This window comes from Asterias rubens, chromosome 15, assembly GCF_902459465.1.
Source record: "Asterias rubens chromosome 15, eAstRub1.3, whole genome shotgun sequence".
NCBI lineage: Eukaryota > Metazoa > Echinodermata > Asteroidea > Forcipulatida > Asteriidae > Asterias > Asterias rubens.
The window spans coordinates 12,245,711-12,271,534 of record NC_047076.1 but is presented as its reverse complement, the minus strand read 5'-3'; the positions used below and the strand labels follow the sequence as shown (position 1 = coordinate 12,271,534).

General features: G+C 39.4%; 2 protein-coding genes across 3 annotated transcripts; one reads left to right on the top strand and one right to left on the bottom strand.

Annotated features, from left to right (window-relative positions):
- Window positions 1-4,284: 4,284 nt before the first annotated feature.
- Window positions 4,285-8,240, bottom strand: LOC117299810 (inositol polyphosphate 1-phosphatase-like). Its single transcript, XM_033783334.1, has 4 exons — window positions 7,791-8,240; window positions 7,025-7,289; window positions 6,211-6,382; window positions 4,285-5,425 (listed from the first exon to the last, which is right to left on the bottom strand). The coding sequence occupies exons 1-4, from the start codon at window positions 7,992-7,994 to the stop codon at window positions 4,873-4,875; spliced, it is 1,194 nt and encodes a 397-aa protein (XP_033639225.1). The 5' UTR covers window positions 7,995-8,240; the 3' UTR covers window positions 4,285-4,872.
- A 1,728-nt stretch (window positions 8,241-9,968) lies between these two features.
- Window positions 9,969-22,666, top strand: LOC117300334 (kelch-like protein diablo). 2 transcript variants are annotated; one of them, XM_033784086.1, is made up of 6 exons: window positions 9,969-10,072; window positions 13,482-14,497; window positions 16,214-16,576; window positions 19,461-19,576; window positions 20,859-20,968; window positions 22,123-22,666. In XM_033784086.1, the coding sequence occupies exons 2-6, from the start codon at window positions 13,531-13,533 to the stop codon at window positions 22,358-22,360; spliced, it is 1,794 nt and encodes a 597-aa protein (XP_033639977.1). In that variant the 5' UTR covers window positions 9,969-10,072; window positions 13,482-13,530; the 3' UTR covers window positions 22,361-22,666. The 2 variants fall into 2 exon arrangements, with proteins under 2 accessions (XP_033639977.1, XP_033639978.1); XM_033784087.1 differs by lacking the exon at window positions 9,969-10,072 and adding an exon at window positions 10,238-10,300.
- Window positions 22,667-25,824: the final 3,158 nt, after the last annotated feature.

Here is a 25,824-nt window from a genome sequence, read left to right as displayed (position 1 = left end):
ATCATAACAGTCAACAAAACCTATGCCCTCCAAAGAATACAAAAACAAAACACAATTGAGGGCTCGGCTACCATGGAAATTAATCCGTAGGTTGAGCTTTGCTATCGGCAATGTCAGTGACCCCAAGACACGGTTACAGGTTGGGTCGCATTCGATCACATGTAACGGTCGCACCTAGAGCTATATATAACTCTATGGGTGCACCCCACAGCACACACTGAATAGCAGAAAACAGAGCGTCGATCCCAAACCTATGATAAATTGTTTATACACTCAAAACATTATGATAGATTTGAGAGGCCCCAAAAAAGTGTTTCGGTGTAAAACCAATTTGCCCCATATTGTGACCTGGGGTTGTTGACTTCCTACTTTTGGGTGACATTGGGCCCTTCAACATTAATTGGTCCCATTTCTTAAGGTTTAGGGACACTTCTCAAGATCGATGCTTGGACGTTTGGAAAATTACACTGGTGCAATGGTGTTTTGGCTTTGCGGGGGGGGGGGGTTGATTACTCGACGGGCCCAGGGACCCCCCCCCCCCCCCACACACACACTTTATTAAGTGGAGCAGAGGATTTAAGTTCAACAGTAAACAAATAATTTTCCCTTTACTCTAAAAAGCTGTGAGACTTCTTGATATGTTTCGTGTATTTTTTTAAAACTAGCCATTTGTACTGTATACAATGGGAGTATGGTTAGTGGAAATGTATACCGTTGGTAATACTTTTATAAGTATTTGGCTATAAAAACTTTATTTATGAAGCCTCAGGTTTAGAAAGTAAAGCATTTTGAAAGACATTTAAATTCGAAGTTATGTGGTAATATGTAAAGTTGTTATGCCCCAACATTTGAATCTGAGAAACGTTACTTAAATTATTTGATTTGCAACATCTCATTTTTTTTTTGCAAATTGATACTTCCATGTCGCACATCTTGTGATAAGTGATGTTTACTTCCTCAAGCTCCAGGCTTGGAATTTCCGTTTTTAGAATGGGCAAGCCCATTTTAATGCGCAAGTGGCACTTCCAACGAAAGATCTTAAAGATGAATGGGAAACTTTTAAATGGGGCAAGGTCAAGACCAGGGCAACAAATGCCATGCTTCAAGGCCCGTAGCACACAACAAAAATACAATGTAAAAAAACAAAGTTCTTGGGACAATTATTTTAGTTTTAATAACCGTTTATTCCATTATCGTTAAATATGTGTTACTTCAATTGTTTACGATGATTAAAATAAATAAAATAATTGAACATGATTTGTTTTCAACTGAATGTCAGTAATCCTCCAATAAAAGAAATTTCTTTTTACTTAAAAGCATTTTTTAGTTTTAAAATGGCAGTCTGCAGCACTCGCTACTTTTCATAAACAATGTATTGTCATCTGTTCACAAGGCGTGTCCCTAACATAATTCTTATGAGTTGAACTCTGAACCAGATTTTGTTTATTGCTTAAACTTTAGAGAAAATATTGATAATGTATAACGGGAATATGGAGGCAGTTTTGAATTATAAAAAGAGGATGAAAGAAGCTTTAACATGGTTTAAATAAATAAAAGAATAGATATTAAAAAAAAATACATTGAATTGAGACTTTTGGACGATTGGTGGCAGCAGACTTACTAGGAAAATTTCCATTGTTTAATGCAGTTCTGAGCATCCCACAAAAGACAATGGATTTAACTGGTAAGTCTGCTGCCACCTAGCGTCCCCAAAGTCCCCTTTCAGTATCAACCCTGATTTAACATGAGAAGATATTTGCCAAAAGGAATAACAATTCCTGAAAAAAAAAACTTTTTGGGGACTTTGATGACCAAAAGAGCAAAAACGTTCACATGTGCGTTACCTTTACTTTTTACTAAATAAATAATGACATGTTCGCTATCTCTCTATCTAACAAAAATGATACCATTCAAAATTCACACTGAAAGAGCTAGAGTAGATGTGCATAGAATAACTTTTCGTTGATAAAACGGCAGTTAGAATTGTGCCATGACATTACAATGTAAAATTAATTAATATAATAAAAAGTGTTTAACATTGGTAAAACTAAAAAAAAATTAATATTCGCATAACTTAAAATAATGTTTGCCTAAATTGATAGTTTTTGAGAAATAAGACCAATGTTTGAAAACGGTAAAAACATAATTATTGTGTTTTTCCCTATTTTCTTTTGACTCCAAATCACCCACGACAGATCGCACCCACGACAGATCGCACCCACGACAGATCGCACCCACGACAGATCGCACCCACGACAGAGTGCTAAATAACCATCAGTGTAAGGGTTAAGGCCCCGTCCCAGTGCAGCGATAACGATAATGATCACGGCGCAAAGAAAACGCTTTCTATAGGTTGAATTGCTCCACGCAGAATACGCACACACTCATTCAACCAATGGAATGCGTTCTCTTTGCGTCGCTATCGTTATCGTTATCGCTGCAGTGGGACCGGGCCTTAAACCTTTTTTTTCTCACCCTGTTTGAGATTAGAAACATAAACAAAACAAAACTTTTAAAACAAAACCTTTCTGATGGATTTGAAAATGTGACATATTTATTTTATAAATAAGCTATAATTACTTATCCACCATGAAGTTTAAAACCTACAAAATGCGTGAGTATATAATTTAAGATGTGTTCTATTTACAATTTAAAAAGTCTAAAGGCAAGGTACATTAGTAATGTGATGAATTGATTGCTTAAAAACTTGAACTTACTATAAAAAAAACATTGTTGCACCAAAAGGAAACAATTAATTATATAATTATTTATAGTTGTAACTGGACAGGATCAAATGTTAAAGACAGTGAACACTATTGGTAGTTGTCAAAGACCAGTCTTCTCACTCTGTGTAAATCAACTGCATAAAATAACAAACCTGTGAAAATTTTAGCTCAATTGGTCGTCGGAGTTGCAAGATAACTATGAAAGAAAAAAACACCCTTGTCACACGAAGTTGTGTGCTTTTAGATGCTTGATTTTGAGACCTCAATTCTAAACTTGAGGCAACCTCTCCCCTTTACTCGTTACCAAGTAAGGTTTTATGCTGATAATTATTTTGAGTAATTACCAATAGTGTCCACTGCCTTGAAATATCGGATGCAGCATTGGTAATATATGATTAAAAACTGCGAACAGTTGGTACCTACTTGTATTTGAAGGCGGTCGACACTTTTGGTAATAACCCAAAATAATTATTAGCATAAAACCTTATTTGGTAACAAGTAATGGGGGGAGAGGTTGGTAGTACAAAACATTGTGAGAAACAGCTCCCTCTGAAGTGACGTAGTTTCGAGAAAGAAGTAATTCTCCGGGGATTTGATTTAAACACCTCAGAATTAGATTTTGAGGTCTCGAAATCAAGCATCTGAAAGCACACAAATTCGTGTGACAAGGGTGTTTTTTCTTTCATAGTTATCTCGCAATTGATCTCAAATTTTCACAGGTTTGTTATTTTGTGTATGTGTTGAGATACACCAAGTGAGAAGACTGGTCTTTGACAATTACCAATAATGTCCAGTGTCTTTAAAACCCTTCACTTTGAAGTAATGTTGAGAAAGAGGTAAATGTTTTCACCAGAAAATTTGAATCCGAGAACAGGTAAATGAAAGCACACAATTCCACGCAACAAGGTTTTGTCCCTTCCATCGCTATTTTTTTGCAACTTCAACGATCAATGGGAGACTTTTGAATGCTAGGTGGCAGCAGACTTGAATTTCCATTGTTTGCGTAGTTCTGAGCATGCGCACATTACCACTAACAATGGATTTACCTGGTAAATCTGTTGCCATGTTCTGAAAAGTGCTCAACAAGACTCTTCATGTGCGCACTGCTATAACATTTAACTTACAAAAGTGGACATCAACAATTTACCTATCAGTTACACTGACTTTTTCAAGACTCTATCGTGAGAAGAAGAAAAACACCCTATCTGGCAGTGAATTCTACATGTTTGTTTGTTAATGTTTAGATGATCATCCTACTCTGGAAATCGGCAAGCTCCCACAAGGGGATATGAACGGCAAGCCGGCAACAGCCAATCTCTCCCATATAAACATTGGTTCAACATCTATGATTGTGAGTTGCGCAAATCAAGAAATTGTGATTCAGTAACTAGACGACAATACTTATTCTAGTCATTGTGAAATCAGCAGTTAACTGGGTAGGATTCGAACCCATGATTATGAGTTGCGCAAATCAAGAAATTATGATTTGGTAACTAGATGACAATACTAAAACTAGTTAATTGTCTGGGTTTTTTTTTTTTTTTTTTTTTTTAACTAGTTAAATTGGTAGGATTTGAACCCACAACCCTGTAATTGCAAGTCCTGCAGTCTAACCACTAACCAACGCAACCAGGGAAGGCACATTGTGCGCTGTGTCCTGATTTAGTTTTTAATAATAAATGTTACACCCAATGTGGAATCAGCTGATAGCTTGGTACATGTAGGAGTTGAACCCACAACCTTGTGATTGCAAGTCCTGCAGTCTAACCACTAAACCACAGTAACCAAGACCACAAACTTTAAATTGCTTTGAATAAAAACACACACTGATTGGTCCATCTTTCCCACCCCCACCCATCTCCAATGTGCTCCTTAGAAGTTGGAATAATTTGGAAGTGTCTTCAAGACTTCTATTAGCACATCTTTGCTTTGATAAACGACTATCCCCCAAAACACACACTGTTTGGTCCATCATTCCCACCCCCACCCCTCATATCAGAAGTGATCTTTACAAGTTGGAATAATTTGAAAGTGCCTTCAAGACTCCTATTAGCACATCTTTGCTTCGATGATTGACTATCCCCCCAAAACACACACTGTTTGGTCCATCTTTCCCACCCCCTAGCCCCCATATCAGAAGTGATCTTTACAAGTTGGAATAATTTGATAGTGTCTCCAGGACTTGTAATAGCACATCTTTGCTCCGATAGGCGACTATCCCCCCCGCATTAGCCCACTTCTGTCCCGCTTCTTTACTCCCATTGGCATCAGGCTCCTCATACCTCAACTCCGCCTCTCTCAGATCCAGACCAGCTGAATCTGAACCATCTCCACTCCCCTTCTTCACAAATTCTCGATAAATCTCCAGAGCTTTTGCGAGATTCGCCATCCCTCCATTCATTGATTTAAGAATAGCATGTGGGGCGCACGTATCCCACTTGAACGTACTACCCTTAGAAAGTATGTAGGCGTCGACCAAATAGTCGATCGTACACAGCATTTTGTAGCCTGCCCCGCCCGCATATTTGACCTTACCGTCCGTGATGGGGCGAAGGGCCGTCTTGATGTCTTCCTCCTCGCTCCGGCTGAGTATGACCGAGATGCCAGGGGTAGAGGGGTCGTTGTTTGCTGGCATGGACGGGAGGGAGTTGACCTGAGTGTCCCCACAGCTTACACCCCAGACGTGACGACCTCGCCAACTGAGAATTAGAACAGGGGTTGGTTTCACAAATAGTTAAGACTAGTCTTATCTCTTGAGTTAAGAGGATCGTTACTCATGCTTACTTAGAACTAGTCTTAAGTTTTTAAGAACTCCTAGGACTAGTCTTAAGTTGGGACTATCTTTGTGAAATTGAACTCGGGGGGGGGTAATAGTATTGAAAAACAATTTACATTGTTGATGTCGGCAACATGTACACAACATCAATCTTGGGTAAAACCAAATAGTATTCTTTAACTGGATGGAAAGTTAACATAAATGTTTGTTGCGGTACTAGCTGCTACAATATAAAAATCTAACTGCCTCAAGCTACCGGCCAATCTCAATGTTCTAGTTGTAGGACATTTTTTGGCTCAAATCCAACCAGAATAATATGCCTGTGGATTTCTCAGATTGTGTATTCCAATGGGAGACTTTTGGGACGCTTGGTGGCAGCAGACTTAACTGGTAAAATCCATTGTTCTCGGTAATGTGCGCATGCTCAGAACTACGTACACAATGGACATTTACCTGGTAAGTCTGCTGCCACCTAGCGTCCCAAAGTCTCCTATTGCAGATTATTCTTCCTGCGTGGACCTACATGTAACCGCTCAAGATTTTTGGGTGTTATCTCAAAAAGTCTACAACCTTTTGAAACGTAATTTACACAGGTTAGTTTTATTGTATATATCTACATTCTATTGGATTGAAAAACTCGTACAGTTTCCAAAAACCAAAGGTATACTTTGCCTTGAAGGTAATATTTTGTTTCAGTTTTTGACTTACCGGTCGCCCTGGTCAATGATGTCAAATGGCTGATTCACCACACCCATCAGTGAATCCCCATTGTTTCTATTAAACACTCCTATTAGTATTATTGCACATTTAAGACCTTCTTCGTGTATACCGTCTGCTGGTGTGTCCTCACTACGCCCTTTGATGTATTGCGCCGTCCCATCTGAGATTAAAACCGAAAATGTGAAAGATGATGATCATTATATGTTTGGTTTGCATTAACACCATGTGTGTATCTACTTTCCAGGTAGAGTTTGTTTTTTTAGAAAACTGTCTTTCTTTATTCTACTTCAGTGCTGAAAAGAACTGTCCTGCTTTTGATGATGATCATTATTAATTTTGGTTTTACCCATATACATGTATGTACACTGATGTGTGTTAGTATACTCAGTACTTTCCCCAGCTCTTTAAAAAGAAACAGACATAGGCTGGGATGGGATTCTAGCCCATGACTCCTTGCAATTCTAGAGCTGTGTCCTACCAACCAGACCACCGAGATTGCCCGATAGCTAGAGGCAGTTCAAATCCGATGTTCTTAGCAGATGGTACCGCAACGATTTAATAGAAGGAAATTTGCAAATATCTGGAAAATTGGAAAGCTCCATTAAAAAAATGTCTATGCCAACTCGCACCTGTTATCCTTATCCAGTACAGTGATTAAGTTCACTTTTATAAGAGTCCTTGGATTGACATGACAAGAAAGCTCCTTTTCAGAAAGAACCAACAATAATACATCCTTTTTGTTTTTGCCAACTCACACCTGGTATCTCCATGTAGTTCCTTGTCCAGTACACAGAAAACTTACCAATAGGATCAATCCAAATTCCCAGAGAATCAAAATCCACCTCTACGCTTAAATTATCCAGTCTTGAATCAGGTGGCATGTGAATCTCCTGATGAACTGCCTTGGCTAATAACGATGCAGCACAAGCATTTCCATCTAGCACCTTGGTCAGGAGAGTACATGTTTGGGCCTCGGTGGGTTGCACAGCTACTGTGATGGACTCCCCAAGGGTGTTGGTGAATGTGTTGCTCTCCTCTCCAAAGACATTGTCCTCCAGGCTGGGAAACTATTTAAGAAGAGAATTGTAGGATCTAGACATTGGTTTCAAGCTTTAAAGGAAAGGGGTACTTTTAGTTTTTGGATCCATTCGATTGTTGCAATCCTGTACAAATGTAGATGTACAACTAAAAAAAAATTCAGATGATTGCGGTTTTTGAGATATCGCTCAGAATCCGGAGCGAAAAATGTCCACGCAGAAAGCTCTGAGAATAATCTCTGATATGATCACACAATCTGAAAAACATTACTGTGGTAACGCTTCTCAGATTCAAATTTTGGGGCATAAAAACTGATATGATAACCACATTAGTTAAAAAGAAGTCATGAAGTATATGTTTCTCAAAATGTTTTACTATCGAAGACTTCTGTATGCTTTTGGACAATAGTTTTTATTGCCATTAATTTGTATAAGTGATTACCAAACATACCTTCCCTTTAAAGGAAAGGTTTACAATGCTCCGCTGGTGTTTTAACTGGCATTTGGCCAACAAAGATAATGCTGATGTACCTTTTGAGCGATGTCATGTCTTATCATCTCTTGGATTAAGACGTCACCCAGCGTTTTGAAGTCCTGGAGGAACCTCTTGTTCTTCTGCTCTCCCTTCTTCTCCTCCACCAGGAGGTCAAAGAGGGCCTTCTCCGAGCGGATGATACGGGCAAGATTGGCGGCTTTCTCAGAAAGTGCCACTAAGGAGCAGAGGAGGGCTGCCATCTTGGAGATGCCTGCCTCAGGGAGGACAGGAAGGTAAGGTTGATGGACTTGTGAACCACCTGGAGCATTTGCACAGTAGCTGGCTTCAGAGAGGACAGGAAGGTTAGGTTGGTGGACTTGTGAACCACCTGGAGCATTTGCACGGTAGCTGGTCTCAAAGAGGACAGGAAGGTTAGGTTGGTGGACTTGTGAACCACCTAGAGCATTAGCACGGCAGCGGAGATGCTGTTTATATGACTTTCTTGAAATTCATTGCTTGTTAAGGTGCTATCTGTGTCGATGAAATAAAGACCAATTAATAATATTCACACAGAAAGTTACATCCAAGACAGACCAATTACCTGGGGCTCTCATCATAGCATCAGTGCTGTAGCTAGCTAAGGGCAAGGCTAGCCACAGTGGATAGTGCCGTGTGAGCCTACCCAGAACTAACAAATTTTGCCAAGCAATCTATGCAACTTGCACTTTGCAGATGTCCCCAAGAAGACTGCACTTACCTAAAACATGAATAATTTTAAACCGCTTTTTAGAGCAAACCACTTAGCTTTGCATTGCATGCACTTACAATACAATTACAAGTTACAACACAGTACACTGAGCAGTGAGTAACCATACAGACGGTTCACTGCAAAATATCCTTGGGGGGGGGGGGGGGCAACAGGCAATATTTACAAGATATACTATAATTATGGAGGTAGGATTCTATCTACTGATTATTTGTAGATAAATTACAAATTGCAACAATTACAATCAAATTCAAAATAACGATCCATCATGATTATTTACAAATTGTTTTACATCATTGGATTCATGGGCGATCTTCCTTCCTCTTTTGCGGTTTGTATTATAATATGTAGTCTTATAAATATTTTTAGCGATATACCACCGTAGCACATAACCAGCAGTTAAACAGGATAGCAGCAGCAATGCAATTCCAGTGCTTTTCATCGATTCATCACAGTGAGTGTCAAGGACAAATGTCTTTCGCTGTGTGTTGAAATGAAAGTGCCATTTCTTTCCGAGATTATATGTCAACGTAACTCTTTTTTGTTCTTTTGACAAAAGTTTTGTCCAAAACCCTCGATAAATGCAGCTTACCTTTCATACATAACAGAATAGACCTTCAGCTTTCTGTTTCGTGACAGCCGATCATTTGTGTCCTAAACAGGAATCATCATCACAGAACAAAATAATCACCTTAGAATTTTCATCGCTTCTCTTGACACATAACCCCGGAAATGAATGGTGGAAAAGGTCCGTACACATTGGCCGTACATGAGATACAAATGTACCATGCATTTTGTGTTGTACATTACGAGAACAGCGACTACTATGAATTATTCATTAGGTTAGCTGAATAAGCCGCGCCTACTAATAATTTATGAATGGGATGGAAGATGGTTGGTCACCAAAAACTACTAAAGCTTATTTAAATTAAAATGACAGTAGACTATGAAAGCCTGATATTTTTACAAGGTGATATATAATTAAGGATTTTTTTGCTAGATGGCAAGGGCGGGGTGTCGATCTGAGAAGAAGAAAAAAATGTACGTGACAACTGGACAGGTGGTCAAAACGTTATAAAAGAGAATAAATTTATTCAAATAAGATTGTTTTATTCATCAACTACAACCATTTATTCTGCTAGGCAACGATACCTAAAACAATCTATTTGGAACGAACAAGGGGAAACTTTTATAGAATATTAATATTTGAAAACATGCATTTAATTTGCTTTAATTTAATAATTGTTAAAATTAAGCAAAAAATATAAAGCTAACTTATGAGCTTAAATTGGAGTTTTGGTAAATAAAGTATAGTTAACCCCTTTATAAAAATGAAACCGTCCCACGGGGGGTTCCACTTGGTCTGAAACCCAACCCCGCCATAAGGTTTAACTAATGGTTTGTTTATCAGGGTAACAGACTTGGTAGTGCACGACGTGCATGCATGGACAACCGAAGATGCAGGCATGCGTGCATGAACCGAAAAAAGAGTTTGTCGCATTATTTTGTCTTTTTCCTCAAACACTCAGCAACTTTACATTGGTCGTCACTAAGTATTCTACATTTGGGCAGGTAGGTAAACATTTCCCGAGTTTGTACATGCATTTGTGTGCTAATTCTTTTACCGAAGGTGCAGCATGACGATGTTGGCACGCCCGCACTTTTGTGTTGCCTTTTGGTTGGCGGGGGCGGGCCCTGCGAATGACCGGGCGGGCCGGGTGACCAGCGAACCGGCGGGCTCAGGAGACCACTAGCAACCCTACGCAACCGGTAAAAAAAGCAAGCTCAGTGGAAAACTCGGTAAACTCGCTCAAAACATCAGATTTACGAATTCCAAGGTCTATTTTTTATGTATTCTGGGGATGTTCTGTTTAGTTTTGTAGTTTAATTGTTTTGCTTCTTTCTGAATCAATTCAATGTAGGCCTACGTACACATAGTCATTAGGTCGATCGTTTTTTTTTGTTTTTTTTTGCATTGTCACTCAACATGCTCAAAACTGCCTGCTCAAAAGTCGAAATCGTGGGGGAAGGAAATGGTCAAATCATGGATGCTAATCCATTGAAATTACCATTGATCATCATAGACACAGAAACTGACACTCAGTGACACGTACTACCCGGCTATACTACTATTACGTCCACGACCAAGGAAAATTGCCTCAAAAAATCTGCACCTATAATCGGGAAGGGAACTTCAGCAATAATAAAAATCCATTTGTATGCTCGTCTTAATCCAATGTCAATTGTCATAGACTTTTCACCAAAGGTGGCAATAGTGGATTTGTTTACTGCTTGTAAAGTATAAGGACTTGAGTTCTTTTTGTCCGTTTTAGTTGGGGGTAACACGCTAACTTCGGCACCTGTGTCAATCAAAAATCTAGTACCAGATATCCTATCTGTGATATAAAAGAGACGACTTTGAGGATTGCCAGACACACTTGTCGCCTTAAGTTGCTGGCGTTCTAGTTTTCCTGAGTTTGTGCATTCTCAACAAAAGTACATGGTTTTACACACTTATGTGCCTTGTTACCAAATCTCCAATGATACCAGCATTCTGTACTAGCTCGTTCTTGATTCGACTTTGAACTACTGCGTGAACGAGAGGCATTTCGTGAACGGCGCTCTTGGGAACGTCCACGATTGTCGTATGATCTAGAGTGTGGGCTGATGGACTCACTGGTAACTAGATTTTGAACCATCATGGTTAATTGTGAAACCTGTGATTGAAGTTCACCTAAGCGATAATCAAATGACTGCGGCACACTCATTGATTGAGTAGCTGCAGCACCTACATTGACAGTGGACACTGAATGTGGAACTGCTACTTCTAGAATCTTGTCTGCAATGAGAGCCAATTGTTCTAGGTCAAGAGCATCACTAGAGGAAGCCAAAATTAGTTGCACATTTTGTGGCAACCGTTGCAAAAATAACTGCCTAAGAATTTTGTCTTCCAAGTTGTTTTCGCCAAGCAACTGTTTCATACGACGTAGAAGTTGGGATGGTTTTTTATCTCCCAGTTCTTCAGAGATTAGTAGCTGGTGTAGTCTTTTTTGTTCAGACTCTGAGGTACGTTTTACTAGTTCTATCTTGAGGTTATCATATGGATTTTCAGCAGGTGGGGAAATTAACAAATCTCTAACTTCCTGTGCAATTTCGGGTTGCAATGATGAAACAACATATGAGAATTTGGTCAACTGACTAGTGATCTGCCGAGTCTGAAACTGAGCCTCTACTTGAGCAAACCAAATAATCGGGTCATTTCGCCAAAATGGCGGCAATTTTAGGCTTACAGCCGCGAGTGGCTCAGTTTTAACCTGTGGATCAGTAGGCATGATAAATCAAATGTACTTTACTTAAAATGGCGAGTCTGGAAAATCACTTCAATTTTTGCAAAGTAGTGTGGTCAAACTCAAACGACTTGTACATTTCCAGAAACCAGCGCTGTTTTAGTTTAGAGTCGCCATGCAAACCGTCATATAAATGGGCAAAGTGGTTTCTTTTGTTACTTGTAGTTTTTCCACGTCTTGTTCTCTTTTCAACTTTACGTATTGTATTGTGCCAGGACAATGATCTCAATAAGACTCCACCCTGCGGAATGCTATTGTGTGAAATAATCTTCTCGTTTACCTCATCTATAATAGAGTCGTGATGATGCTGAAACTTTTGAATGTCGGCCTGTGGAATGATTGGCACACGTAGCTTTTTGCTGGTTTGAAATTTAGCAAACGAGGCGGGAGGAATAGTGGTAAAAGTTACCAGGGTATTTGCTCTCGCCGTTAAAATGGCGTTCTCAAAATTACTCAGTTCTTGAAATAAGCTCTCTGATGTATGATTGGAAGATTTCAATACACGGTACTCATGTGTTACATCATATACAAATGTAGTGAGGTCATTAATGCCGGCTGCTAGGCGTACAACCACAACGTCCTTAGCACCGTATGAACTCAGTCTACGAATGGTAGGTCCTACCAAGTTATAAATTTTGGCACCACGTAAAGTAATAAAGTCGATTGTAAAATGAAATGCCTTATCTTTAGGCTTAGAATACTTGGAAAACTTATTTCCTCTAGAATCAGCAACAAACAAAAATCTTATCATAATACTGTAAATGTTCAATGTCGGGATCACCAGTTTTTGTGGTAAGAGGCTAGTAATTTTATACCTTTACCAACAATACAAATTAGATTGGCCTGCAACTGCCGAGGCCTTAATTTATGGGAATGTGCCTGCAACTGCCTAGGCGGGGTAATTACTAATTAACAATAATTAATATTTACTACTTACAACTTTAACCAATGAGCAGGTTCTTCCCTGTGAGGGGCAAACACCACCAAGCCAAGTCCAAACCTGCTACATTGGCTAAGGAAAATAGTAGCGAAAAAAACTGCTTTGATAATCGAGAACCTTCTCTGACCAGAGCTGACGATGAAGTGGACGAGCATTTGCTATGCGCCCCTCGTTGTCGTTACACCTCAGCAGTTTTCAAAAGAAGAAAGGAACAAAAGCGTGCGTCTTTTGTGCACAAAGAAAGTCTTATTTATTCTTAAAGGAATTCACTACAAATACGCTTTTTGTCTGTTCTGTGTTGACACTTAAAAAAAGGAAAAAAAGAACTCGCCTGTCTAATTATTAAAGTCGCGACTCAAATGTCTAGTTTTATGTCTTTCAAAGGTGTCCCTTTTGCTCAGAATTCAGGAGGAAGTGGCCATCATCAGGGAACACCTCAGCAGAGTGCATCACGGTGATGCACTCTGCTGAGGTGTTCCCTGATGATGGCACCAAGATCATACATACAGCACTATGCAATCAAAATATACCGGGGCCTTTATACATGTAGGTGGACCCCGGACCCCATATCGCGTAAAGGCTTTGCACTTAGCACTTGGGGTCAGTCATGCAGTTAATTCATCAAAAACAAAAGCTACATCTATTTTCTCAAAACACTGTATAAAAATACATTGTAAATTGTTCCTACACACAGGTTGGTAAAAGAGTGTGATTGATGTGTGACAGACGACAGCGTTGTTATTATGGCAGATTTGCTTGAGGAAAACGAAACGCCAACATTCATTCGGCAGAGTAGCGCATGGACTCCAAGCAAACGAGCCCGCATCCAGGACGAGGTCATTAGTAGCAGTGAGACTGACGATATGTTGGATTTACGTCACAACCACGCCCTAGGGATGCTGTCGCTGATGCACACCATGTATCTGAAACGAGAACTCTGCGATGTCACACTGATGGTCCAGGGCCATGCTTTTCAGGCACATCGATTGGTCCTGGCAGCTTGTAGTCCTTACTTCAACGCCATGTTCACTAGCGAGCTAAAAGAATGCCGTGAGAAATCCGTGACCATACAAGATATGGATCACGTCGCGATAAAAGAGATTGTTAACTTTGCGTACTCGGCAAAAGTAAATGTAACGGAGGAGAACGTCCAGTCAGTACTCAAAGCAGCTTGCGTCCTGCAGATTGATCCCGTCATAAGCCTGTGTTGCGCTTTTCTCATAACGCAGATGCACCCGTCAAATTGTCTCGGCATCCGTGCGTTCGCCGAATCACACGGATGCTTCGAGTTGCAACAAGCCGCGGACATTTTCGCACAACAAAACTTTTGTCAGGTCGCACTGCAGGAGGAGTTCCTGCATCTAAGCATCGAGGATCTGATCGACCTCGTGAAACGGGACGCCCTCAACGTCCCTAAAGAAGAAGACGTCTATGTCTCGGTTATGCGGTACCTCAGTCATAACCCGGAACAATGTAAACGGGTCGGGGAGATCTTCGAGCATGTACGGCTGCCCCTCATGTCATGGGAGTTTCTTCACAGTCGCGTCAAGGATGATCGGTTTGTCACCGAAGATGAGAGGTGCAAAAGTTTCTTTGATGAGGCAAGACGGTATCACTCAAGTCAGTTCTATCCTGGTCTTCATTGGGAGGTCAGCATTCGAACCTTGCCGAGACATTCATTCAGTCGGTCGCTGTATATTTATGTCGTAGGTAAGGTATAATACATTAGATTACAGCAAACTCATATATACCCTTCCAGATATTGCTATTTCTTGGCTCTGTTTCACAAAGCACTATGATTGGTCTAAATCAGGCCTGTATGCTTCGTTTTTGAAAGGGCAAGGGCACCAAGGCATTTTCTCTTTGGCAAAGGGCACCCTATGAGGAAATTGTATATTTCTACTGGAGCATTTCAAGGGCACCAAGGCAATGGCCAGGGGCAACGGAGGCAATCGCCTCCGTTGCCTCTGTGAAGTATCAGGCCTGGGTCTTAAAGGAACACGTTGCCTTGGATCGGTCGAGTTGGTCTTTGAAAATCGTTTTTAACCGTTTTTATAAAACGAGGTAGAAGGAAAACCACGCAATTTCGAGGCATATTTGTGTGGATCATTGTATTCTACTTTTACAACATCTTTCAAACCAGATGCATTGTGAAAAACGGTTACAAACGCTTTTCAAAGACCAACTCGACCGATCCAAGGCAGCGTGTTCCTCTAAAGGGTCTGGGTACTTTTTGTAGGACACAAAACACAATGTCCACAGATAACATTAAACTTACACGGTTTGAAGTTAGTGATAGTACTAGTAGAAAGCTTCCCTTAAAATATTACTTGCTAAGTTGATACAGTCAGTACTCAAAGTTTTTGAGAAACGAGTAAAGCAAGTTCCAAAAATAACTTCTCAGTGAGACAAAAATTATTTTAGCATGCAAAACATATTTACCAGTAATGGTATTTATACCATTTATGGCATTTATATGTTATTTTTTACACTAGAACTGGTAAGTAGTTTTACTCGCTAAACCTGAGACGATTTTTGTGACATTATTAAGGCTTTAGCCAGGATTTTGGAAATTTGAGTAAAGGCACTGTGTCATAATTGCTTCTCTCCGCCCAGGAGAACAAGTACCTCCGAGAGCTGGGAAAATGCTGCGATGGATTGGCATCCTGTCCAGGGGGAATATAAATATTTTTAATCATTGAATGCCAAGGAAAATTGTAATAATCATGGTACAAACTTTACATGTACTTACCAAATCTTATGAAAACAGGAAGGGTTTTGTACAACCTGCATTGTTGATCATTCTAACGTAAATATGGTAAAGGGAATCCCGTCGTGATGAAGGGGGGGGGGGGTCATTGTTCTGTTGTTTGGTTTTCTTTTTCAATTTGAACAATGACAGTTCCACGTCATTGAGTATCTTTTGTGGGCTTCCAAAAGTTGGAGCCTTCATCAAAATGGAAAGTGGGAATTTCCAGGTTGCATTTCTGTTTTTAAAACTTGCAAGAGATGTTACTGCTATAAAAGGCCCATTGAAGGTTGCACGCCTACGGTACATGGTCCGACACCCCTATATTATTTTTGACACCCGTGCATTCTGACACCCCTACTAACCCTAACCCCAATCCTAGCTTCCTAGCATGTAAATCACAAAGAGTTTTTTCAGAAATTTTTCTCTATTATGTTGAATGTAATTCTAAATGTCTGTACACAATCTCTCTGACTGCAAAATGCAACGGTTGGCAGCCCTGTGTTTGTATGCCTCACCCCAAAAATGGGAAACTGTGTTTAATATGTTTTTATTTGGTTTTATGATTATCAATGTGTAAGCACCACTATGCACTCAGTACTTTTTCCGTAAAAAAAATCCTAGATGGGATTCGAACACATTGCAAGCTGTTTTTTTCTTCTTCAATATTCACACAGGAGGCGAAATGAGTCCCGGCCGAACAACCCTAAGTACAGTCGAGCGTTACACCCCAGCACTAAACTGCTGGACCTCCATAACGCCCATGAGCTCCCCAAGGCGTGGTGTCGGTACCGTCATGCTCGACAAGATCCTCTATGCAGTAGGCGGCGCCGACAACACGGCGCTGAACATAGTGGAGTGCTTTGACCCTCAAAGCAGTACGTGGCGCTACCTTGCGGCTCTACGAGAACCTCGCAGTAGCGTTGCGGTAGCTGCATCTGGGGGATACGTCTACGCCTTTGGAGGTTACGACGGAATGACTAGTCTGAGAACGGTGGAGAGATATGATCCAAACACGAATGAATGGAAGGATACTCCAGGTAAAGAATTAACATAAAACTAAATGTGCCATTCATGGACAAAAACATGAAGTTACTCAATTGAAAGACCCAATTGAATTAAAACTCAATAGGAGACTTTCCAACACTAGGTGGCAGCAGACATACCGGGTAAATTTCCATTGTTTACGTAGTTCTGAACATGCGCATAATTCTGAGAACAATGGATTTACCCGGTAAGTCTGCTGCCCTCTATCGTCCCAGAAAGTCTCCCATTGAAAGATACTGTAAGACCACCAGGCTTGTCTGTTCATTAATTTACTGGCCCAGACATGTAGCTACAGCCTGTGTAGTTGTAGCCTACATGTACATTGTATGTTGTAGAAATCTCTCAGCCCATCTTTATACTCAAACCGGAAAACCTAATTTGATTGCTACCAGTACAATTGCAAGTAAGTTTGATATTATGATATACAGTACCGGGTAGTAAGGTTTGCAGTAACACCATGTATGTACATGTAAGGGTAATCTCTTAAAGGCAGTGGACACTATTGGTAATTACTCAAAATAATTATCATCACAAAACCTTTCTTGATTACCAGTAATGGGGAGAGGTTGATAATATAAAACATTGTGAGAAACAGCTCCCTCTAAAGTGACGTAGTTTTCGAGAAAGAAGTAATTTTCCACGAGTTTGATTTCGAGACCTCAAGTTTAGAACTTGAGGTCTCGAAGTCAAGCATCAGATAGCACACAACTTCGTGTCACAAGGGTGTTTTTGCTTTCATTATTATCTTGCAACTTCGATGACCGATTGGGCTCAAATTTTCACAGGTTGGTTATTTTATGCATATGCTGAGATACACCAAGTGAGAAGACTGGTCTTTGACAATAACCAATAGTGTCCAGTGTCTTTAAAGGGAAGGTACACGTTTGGTAACTACTCAAAACAAATATTAACTTAAAAACTGACTTGGTAACGAGCATTGGAGAGCTGTTGATAGTATAAAACATTATGGGAAACGACTCGCTCTGAAGTAACGTAGTTTTTTAGAAATAGGTAATTTCTCACAAAGACTTCTGGCTAGAAGTCTTTTATTCTTATCTGAAAGCACACGAATTCGTCCAACAAGGGTGTTTTTACTTTCATCATTTTCTGGCAACTTCGATGACCAATTGAGCCCAAATTTTCACAGGCTTGTTATTTTATGGTTATGATGGGGATGGGATACACCAAGTGAGAAGACTGGTCTTTGACAATTACCAAACATGTAGCTTCCCTTTAATGAGTTTGAGGTGATTCTGAAAAACACCTTTGGTTTCTACTCGACGTTTCAATCAGTATGCTCTGATTGTCTTCTGGAGAAAGCAATATGCTTCTAGAACAGGGTTACCAGCCACAATACAATGTCACATATACAATTTGTGACTGGTATCCTGCTCTTTTCTGCTAAGCTGAAAATTGTTAAGCAACACTTTCTGCTTTTTTTTATAAGAAGCTCTATGAAATTTGACCCTGGTCTGGCATCGTGTTGTGAACAAAGTCTGAGGTTTTTCTTTTTTGAGGGTCGTTGCGATCCTACTCTATTGTGTGGCATTGATAGGCAGTCTATTTGTTTTGTTAAATGTTACTACATGTATATCCCATGATTTCATTGAACAATACAATACAATAAATGTCGTGTCATGTGGAAGCTGATGACATCGTAGAGTAAATATTGTTCATTATTTACACATGTGTAGGTTCAGGTTTTGTAAAGTCATGCTCTCCTTAAAGGCAGTGGACACTATTGGTAACTACTCCAAATAATTGTTAGCATCAAAACTTTCTTGGTAACAAGCAATGGAGAGCTGTTGATAGTACATGTATTTTTTATAAACACTGAGAGACGGCTCCCTCGAAATGTAACATAGTTTTGAGAAAGAGGTTATTTTTTACCTACGTAAATACTAAACTAAAAAATAAATTTGAAATAATTATAAAAGAAGTTAAACATTTTTTAGGCATCTACAAGCACACACATTAATTGTGCAACAAGGTCGTTTTTTCTTGCAGCTTCGATGACCAATTGAGTCCAAATTTTTACAGATTGGTTATTTTGCTCGTATGTTGGAATACACCAAGTGAGAATACTGGTCTTTGATAACTACCAAAAGTTTCCAGTGCCTTTAATGCATACCTGTTCATGTACACGTAGCATTTTCCCATGAGCGCCTTAAGGTCACACCCTGTCGCACCATGGTGTGACAATGGTGTTTTTTTTCTTTCATTAATTATATCTTGCAACTTCGACGACCGATTGGGCTCAAATTTTCACAGTTTTTTTTTTTATGCACATATGTTGAGATACACCAACTGTGAAGACTAGTCTTTGACAATTACCATTATTGTCCAGTGTCTTTAAATCTGTGTTCCCTTTCGAGGCCATTCTTTTCATACGTATTCTGTACTCCCTGAAGGTCAGAGATTTAAAATCAGCAGTATTGGAATGTAATAGAATTCTTGGACATAACTAGTACCTAGGTATCTCTCACTGAAATCCCCCCTCCCCTTCTTACTCCAACCCGTCCTAAACCTGCCCTGCCGAACCTACCCCCTTCCGTCAACCCATGTTGCCAGGACCAACATGTAGGATGTGTTTTCTCACTTTGAATCTGGTCACATACAACAAGGTCTGGGGTCTGTTTCACAAAGAAAGTCTGAATATATTCTTTTGAGTTTTAGGTATCATCTTTTTTATAGGATTGTGTATATTGTAACTTTTGGACAGTGTTTTTTTTTTTAGTATCTAGTTCCTTATTAAAAAAAATTGAATATTTTGTCTTGTTTGGAATATTTTGTTTCCTTACAGCGCCTTGAGGCGTAGTCGATCTGCAATTGTTTTTCATTTTATAAATTGTCATTGTTTTTTATTCTTATTATTAGACATGACATCACCACGAAGTATGGCTGCAGCAGTAGCCCACGGTTCTGGCATTTTTGTTATCGGAGGATACGACGGCTCCGCAGACCTCAACAGTGTTGAATGCTACTCTCCAATGGTAAAATATTTATAAAAAAAATTATATCTTAAGGGCAGTGGACACTATTGGTAATTACTCAAAATATTCATTAGCATAAAACCTTTCTTGGGGATGCGTAATGGGGAGAGGTTGATGGTATAAAACATTGTGAGAAACGGCTCCCTCTGAAGTGCCATAGTTTTCGAGAAAGAAGTAATTTTGCACATATTTGATTTCGAGACCTCAGGTTTAGAATTTGGGGGCTCGAAATCAACCATCTAAACGCACACAACTTCGTGTGACAAGGGTGTTTTTTTCTTTTATTGTTATCTCGCAAGTTTGATGACCGATTGAGCTCAAATTTTCACAGGTTTGTTATTTTATGCATATGATGAGATACACCAACTGTGAAGGCTAGTCTTTGACAATTACCAATAGTGTCCACTGTCTTTAAATTAAAAAAACACAAAGTTCTTAAGATGAATTGTTTATATCACCATTGTCAGGGCTGAAGTGATAAAACCACTTGACTAAAACGTTGGTGTTTCTAATCAACCAAGTGTGGGTTCAAGGCCTTGTCGCAACACTTACCTGTAAGCAAGACACTTAATGACTGTTATTAAGTACTCCAGACAAGCTTTTAAGTTTTAGATCTCATGTGTTGTGTAATGCGCAAAAAAAGAACCCAGTGCACTTACTGAAAAGACGAGTTCGCCATGGTGTTGCTGGTTTGATTGGCTTTATATTGCGCCACAGCACCTTGTAAACCATTACATGATGCTAGATCTTTCCGATCAATCTTAGCTCTGTGGGAATTCAAACACATGTATTTTAAATATTATTTCCTGACCTAGAATTTAATATTCAGGAGGGCGGGTCATTTTCTTTTTGCAAAGTGCACTTTTCATTGGTGGCATGTTTGGCTTGTGCGTAAAGCACTCGCCTCCCACCAAGGTGATCACGGTTCAATTCCCGGCCGGGCCCATATGTGAGTTGAGTTGTTCGTTTGTTCTCTGCTGTGCCACGGGGGTTTTCCAGACCATCCGGTTTTCCTCCCTAGTGAGAAATCACTTTCGATATTGGCTGTGCTCCGTGGTCATAATGGGTTGATGCGGCTGACGGCCAAAGGCGCCCTTGCATGCCAGCTTCTCGAACACATTGTAGCCGCGTCCTTCGCAATTCAGCTCTTAGCTGCAAGTAAGGATGATTAGCCCCCCCAATTACTATTATTTATTAGAAAATCTTAAAATAAAACTTTGTGGACTTGTTTGCTTTTGTGTTCTAATATTATTTTTGGGTTTTTGTTTTGTTATAAAAACAGATCAAGAAATGGCGGACTGTATCTCCGATGCACACAGCGCGGTCTATGGTCAGCGCAACATCCTTCAAAGAGAAGATTTATGTGGTCGGAGGATGTAACTGCAGTGTTAGGTACGGTATTCAATTTGATTCAACAATATTTAGTTGCATACTACACAATATACATAGGGTCATGGCCGAGTGGTTAAGAACATAAATAATAATAATAATAATAAATCTTATAAAGCGCTGGTATCTAGAAAACTATTCACTGCGCTAAAATATGACCAAGGGAAAAATTAATGGTAGGCTTGACTGAAGAGGTAAGTTTTGAGATTGGATTTGAATGAAGAAATGTCAGGTCGTGATCTAAGGGTGAGAGGCAAGTCGTTCCACAGGCGGGGGGGGGGGTGGTTTCGTCACCATAGTGTGGGTTCGAATCCCGGTCGTGACACTTGTGTCCTTAAAGGGTTTATGTACTTTTTTGTAGGACAAAAAACACAATGTCCACAGATTTACACTAAACTTACACAGTTTGAAGATAATGATAGTAGAAAGCTTCCCTGAAAATATTACGTGCTGAGGTGCTGTAGTTTTTTTTTGGAAATGTGTAAAACAATGTCATGAAAATAATTTTATTTTAAGCATTTACTAACGTATTTTCATGACATTGTTTTACTCATTTCTCAAAAACTACAGCACCTCAGTAAGTAATATTTGAAGGGGTAGCTTTCCACTATCATTATCTTCAAACCCTGTAAGTTTAATGTAAATCTATGGACATTTTGAAAAAGTACCCAAATCTTTTAAGCAAGCTGCTTTACTATAATTGCTTCTCTTCACCCAGGGTGAAATGGATACCTGCAATAGATGGTATAAATGGGTACCTGCGATAGTAGAGGTTGATATCGTGTATGCAAACACCTTTGGAATATCACGACAGCCTGATGTGTACTCCCCAAGGAGCAGAGAAAGATTACATGAATGTTATTGACCCAGTGACTAGGGCACTGTAAAGTGCATTGATTCTAAAATGCACTAAGAATAGTTCTGATTAAACAGACAAGTGATTCAAAAGAAAGTCTGTGAAACAAGACGTATCAAGAACTTCTAGGAGAAAATTTATAATGTTTTAAATGTTTGATGAGAATATGTGCACAACATAATGTAACAAGGACTCTGAGGTTTTAAAGCTTTACATGTATTTCCTAGATGTGGTGTGATGTCTTCGTTGATTGTCGATTAGTTTGTTGATTGTTTACATTTAATCTTGTTATGACCAACAGTCTAGCGAGTGTAGAGGTTTACAACACAGCCACGGATGTCTGGGTCCACGTTCAGATGATGAACCACCCACGAAGCGGTGTGGGACTCGCCGCCGTCAACCAGCGTCTCTACGCCCTCGGTGGCTACGACGGTAACGACTACCTCCGCTCCGTCGAGATGTACGAGAAAGAGAAGGACGACTGGACGGTGGTGAGCAATATGGAGGCGCCGAGAAGACGGTTCGGATGTTGTTCGTGAGAGACGATTGATAAGATGATTTCAAAAGCGTTGCTGCCGGGTAAAAATTAAGGTCCTTTTTTTTTTCAAGAAGCTGAACGTTTCAACAGCTGAAGAATTGTCTCAGGGTATCATCTGGTGCAATTAACGACAGAGGTCAAATTCGCTCAAGGACTAGCGTTGACTATAAGTTGATTAACAATGCCTGACCTCTGTCTAGTCGATGTCAACGATAGTTAGACTACTCTAGTCAACTATAATAATAATATTAGTAATAACAAATTCTTATTTATCGCATTTCACAATAAACTCTATCGATGCGCTTTACATTAGTGCCCTGTTCATTGGGCCATCAGCATTCCTTTAATCTTTCTCGGCTCCCCGGGGAGTATACAGCCCCGAGCTGCTGTGGTGCTTCAAAGGCCTTGTCATTCACAAAATCAACCTCTACCCTCGCAGGTACCCATTCATACCCCTGGGTGAAGAGAAGTAATTATAGTAAAGTATCTTGCTCAAGGACACAAGTGTCAGGACCGGGATTCGAACCCACACGCTGACCCCCAGAACTTGAATTTGATGCTCTTAACCACTTGGCATTGACATTCTAATACTATTTGGAACTCTGGGCATGGTCGCATCCCTGGTTACCAATAGCCAGTGTCATAGCACAGTGCAGAGTGGACCAGTTATGACAAAATTATAACATGTGTCAAGTGGAGGTTCCCTTTTTTGGTTTCCCTCAAGCTTTGTTCCTCAAGGATACTCAACACCACCCTTTTGTTGAAACTTGTCTAAATAAAATATGTGTATATTTAAATGTATTGACCCCCCTTGCACACACGTCATATAGGCAACTGTGCCACGTTCACCATTTTGTAGGTCAATAGGTTAACGTGTAAATGTCGCATTGCCTTAAATGCCGGCTTCTCTGAATAACTCACAGTGACAATTACCACCAAAATGGCGCATCCAAGATTACCCTGATGATGACGTCAGGTGAATTGGGTCAGTACAATTCAATTCAATTCATCTTGAAAATAATGAAATATATTCAAATTAAAGAATGTTATTTGAATCCAAATTTTATATGAAATGCTCCTTTTTAAGATTTTACTGTAAGGATTAGATGATTGAATTTTGTATATTTTTGTTATCCTATGTATATCTTGCAACCAAAACTACTGATTTTGCTTAAATACTGATGAATTCATTTTAGGACAATTTATTTTCGTCCTATTAAAGGGTGTATGTAACTTTTGTCGGACGAAATACACAATGTCCACAGATTTACACTTAACTCACACAGTTTGAAGATAATGATAGTAGAAAGCTTCCCTGAATATAGTACGTGCTGAGGTGCTGTAGTTTTTGAGAAATGAGTAAAACAATGTCATAAAAATAATTTTCGTCTCATGAGACGAAAATTATTTTAATCATTTACAAACGGATTTTCATGACATTGTTTTACTCATTTCTCAAAACCTACAGCACCTCAGTAAGTAAGATTTGAAGGGAAGCTTTCCATTACCATTATCCTCAAACCCTGTAAGTTTAATGTAAATCTATGGACATTTTGAAAAAGTTCCCAAATCCTTTAAGTTGGAAGCCACAGATGTGGCAGCCTCGCTGCCATTGGTAGCGCGCTGTATGCAGTGTTGTAGCCACGTTGGGCGGTACCGGGCAAGCCAGCCCAGAACTAACAAATTTCGCCGGTACTCTGAGCAAAATACACTGTGCTGCCAAGCTCAGAATCTTAAAGATTGCACTTCAGCAATGATTGCCCCATATCTACGGTAAACATGAATATTTTTTTTGGAACCACCCGCCCTTGGTGGATTTAGAGCCCGCCTCTAAAAATGGTCTAGCTACAACACTGGCTGTATCCATCTCGTCACTTACCCTAGACTACAAGTGTTTGATCGTGGCTTTTTAGTCGTCCTGATAGCCGCTACAAACAGCGCCCTCTTGTGATCGACCTTTGTCATTTAGCCACTTAGATTGCGAGTTAGGGCGCGTGATAGCTATTAATGTTGGGGCGTTATTCGTGGCTGAGGTGCTGAGGAATAACTGCGATCTAAGACTTGAATCAAGTCTACACTAACCTCGGTAGTGATGTCCTGAAAAGCCAAGCTGATTGGCTCCCAAAAGTGAATACTTTGCGTGACGCTTGTTAAACACTTTCGCGCGCTTGTATGGCGCGCTTATGGCGCGCTTGTAGAATGCCTAGTACCCACGTGTCAAAATGCAAGCATTTTAGCCGGAATCCATTTAAATTGAATCATGTTTTTACATCTAAATATCTCTGCTGCTATGCGAACTTAAAATTGACACTTTTCTTTCTCTGTATATATTTTGTTAAAAATAACTCTATATTATCAGCTTTTTACCCAAATAAGTCTTTCCCATGTGTACAGTATAATTATGCTGATGGACCGTAAATACGCACAAACAAAATTGGCTTGGGGCAACGTCGCTTGTAAGATATATGGAGACGAGGGCGAAGCCAACTTTTGAAAGAATTTACAGTTTTCTCCGTAAATTGTGTATGAATTTGATTTCATAATGCCTTTCCGCAGTTGACGTTTTTTTTAAACAAACCATTTCCATTCTGTTAATTGTTTGGTTTTTTTGCAACAAATTTGGTTGAATTTGGAAACTCGTAATAATTAGATTAATAGTGTTTTTTTTTTTTTTATATATATATTATATGCTTGTTCATAAAGACTTATTATTATTATTTTCGCTGCAAAGTTTCTTTGTTGTTTGTACTTGACTTTTGTAATTATATCAACACTAGAGGGCGCTATTTGCCCAACCCTGGTTGACAAGCAATGTGAGAAGCTACAAGTACTCTACCCTGAAGTAACTAAAATATTTGAATCTGAGAAAGACTTCAAGCCTGAAGCCTTTCTAGAGCATTTGAAAGCACACGCTTTTGTGTAACAAGGGTGTTTTTTCTTTCACTACTTTCTTGCAAGTTTGATGACCAATTGACCCAAAATGTTCACATTTTATTGTTATTATTTTTTTATGTTGGGATACATGTGAAAATACTTGTCTTTACTAAAGGTATACAGTGCTTTGAAACACAAATACTCGCAGAAAGCCTCAGGACATAATCCCTCCAAAGTAAACAGTTTTCTGAACAAATTCCTTTGTATGTACTGTAAGTGCTTTTTCTAACACATTTTACCGTTTGTATCTTGACCAAAATCTTCTGTTGGGAAATTAAGAACACGATTTATTTAGTTAAATAACAAACACTGTCCAGTACTGATAACCAAATAACATTGTGTACTAATAGCAAATGATGTGTTGTGTACATTTATCATATACATGATCTGATATAAATTTATTTGAAATGATATAAGTATACATTACATAAAAATGGATGATATGGGCGTATTTTCCTTTGTTTATGTGGGGCCATAGATGTTTACTTTTGCACTTGAGAAATGATAAATCGCACAAACTTCTGTTAATAT

Coding starts and splice junctions, on each gene's coding strand:
- LOC117299810 (XM_033783334.1), bottom strand. CDS start 7,994: ATGGCAGCCCTCCTCTGCTCCTTAGTGGCACTTTCTGAGAAAGCCGCC. Junction 7,290..7,790: donor GACATGACATCGCTCAAAAG/GTACATCAGCAT, acceptor CTTCTTAAATAG/TTTCCCAGCCTGGAGGACAA. Junction 5,426..6,210: donor ATCATTGACCAGGGCGACCG/GTAAGTCAAAAA, acceptor TCTAATTCTCAG/TTGGCGAGGTCGTCACGTCT.
- LOC117300334 (XM_033784086.1), top strand. CDS start 13,531: ATGGCAGATTTGCTTGAGGAAAACGAAACGCCAACATTCATTCGGCAG. Junction 14,498..16,213: donor GCTGTATATTTATGTCGTAG/GTAAGGTATAAT, acceptor ATATTCACACAG/GAGGCGAAATGAGTCCCGGC. Junction 16,577..19,460: donor TGAATGGAAGGATACTCCAG/GTAAAGAATTAA, acceptor TCTTATTATTAG/ACATGACATCACCACGAAGT.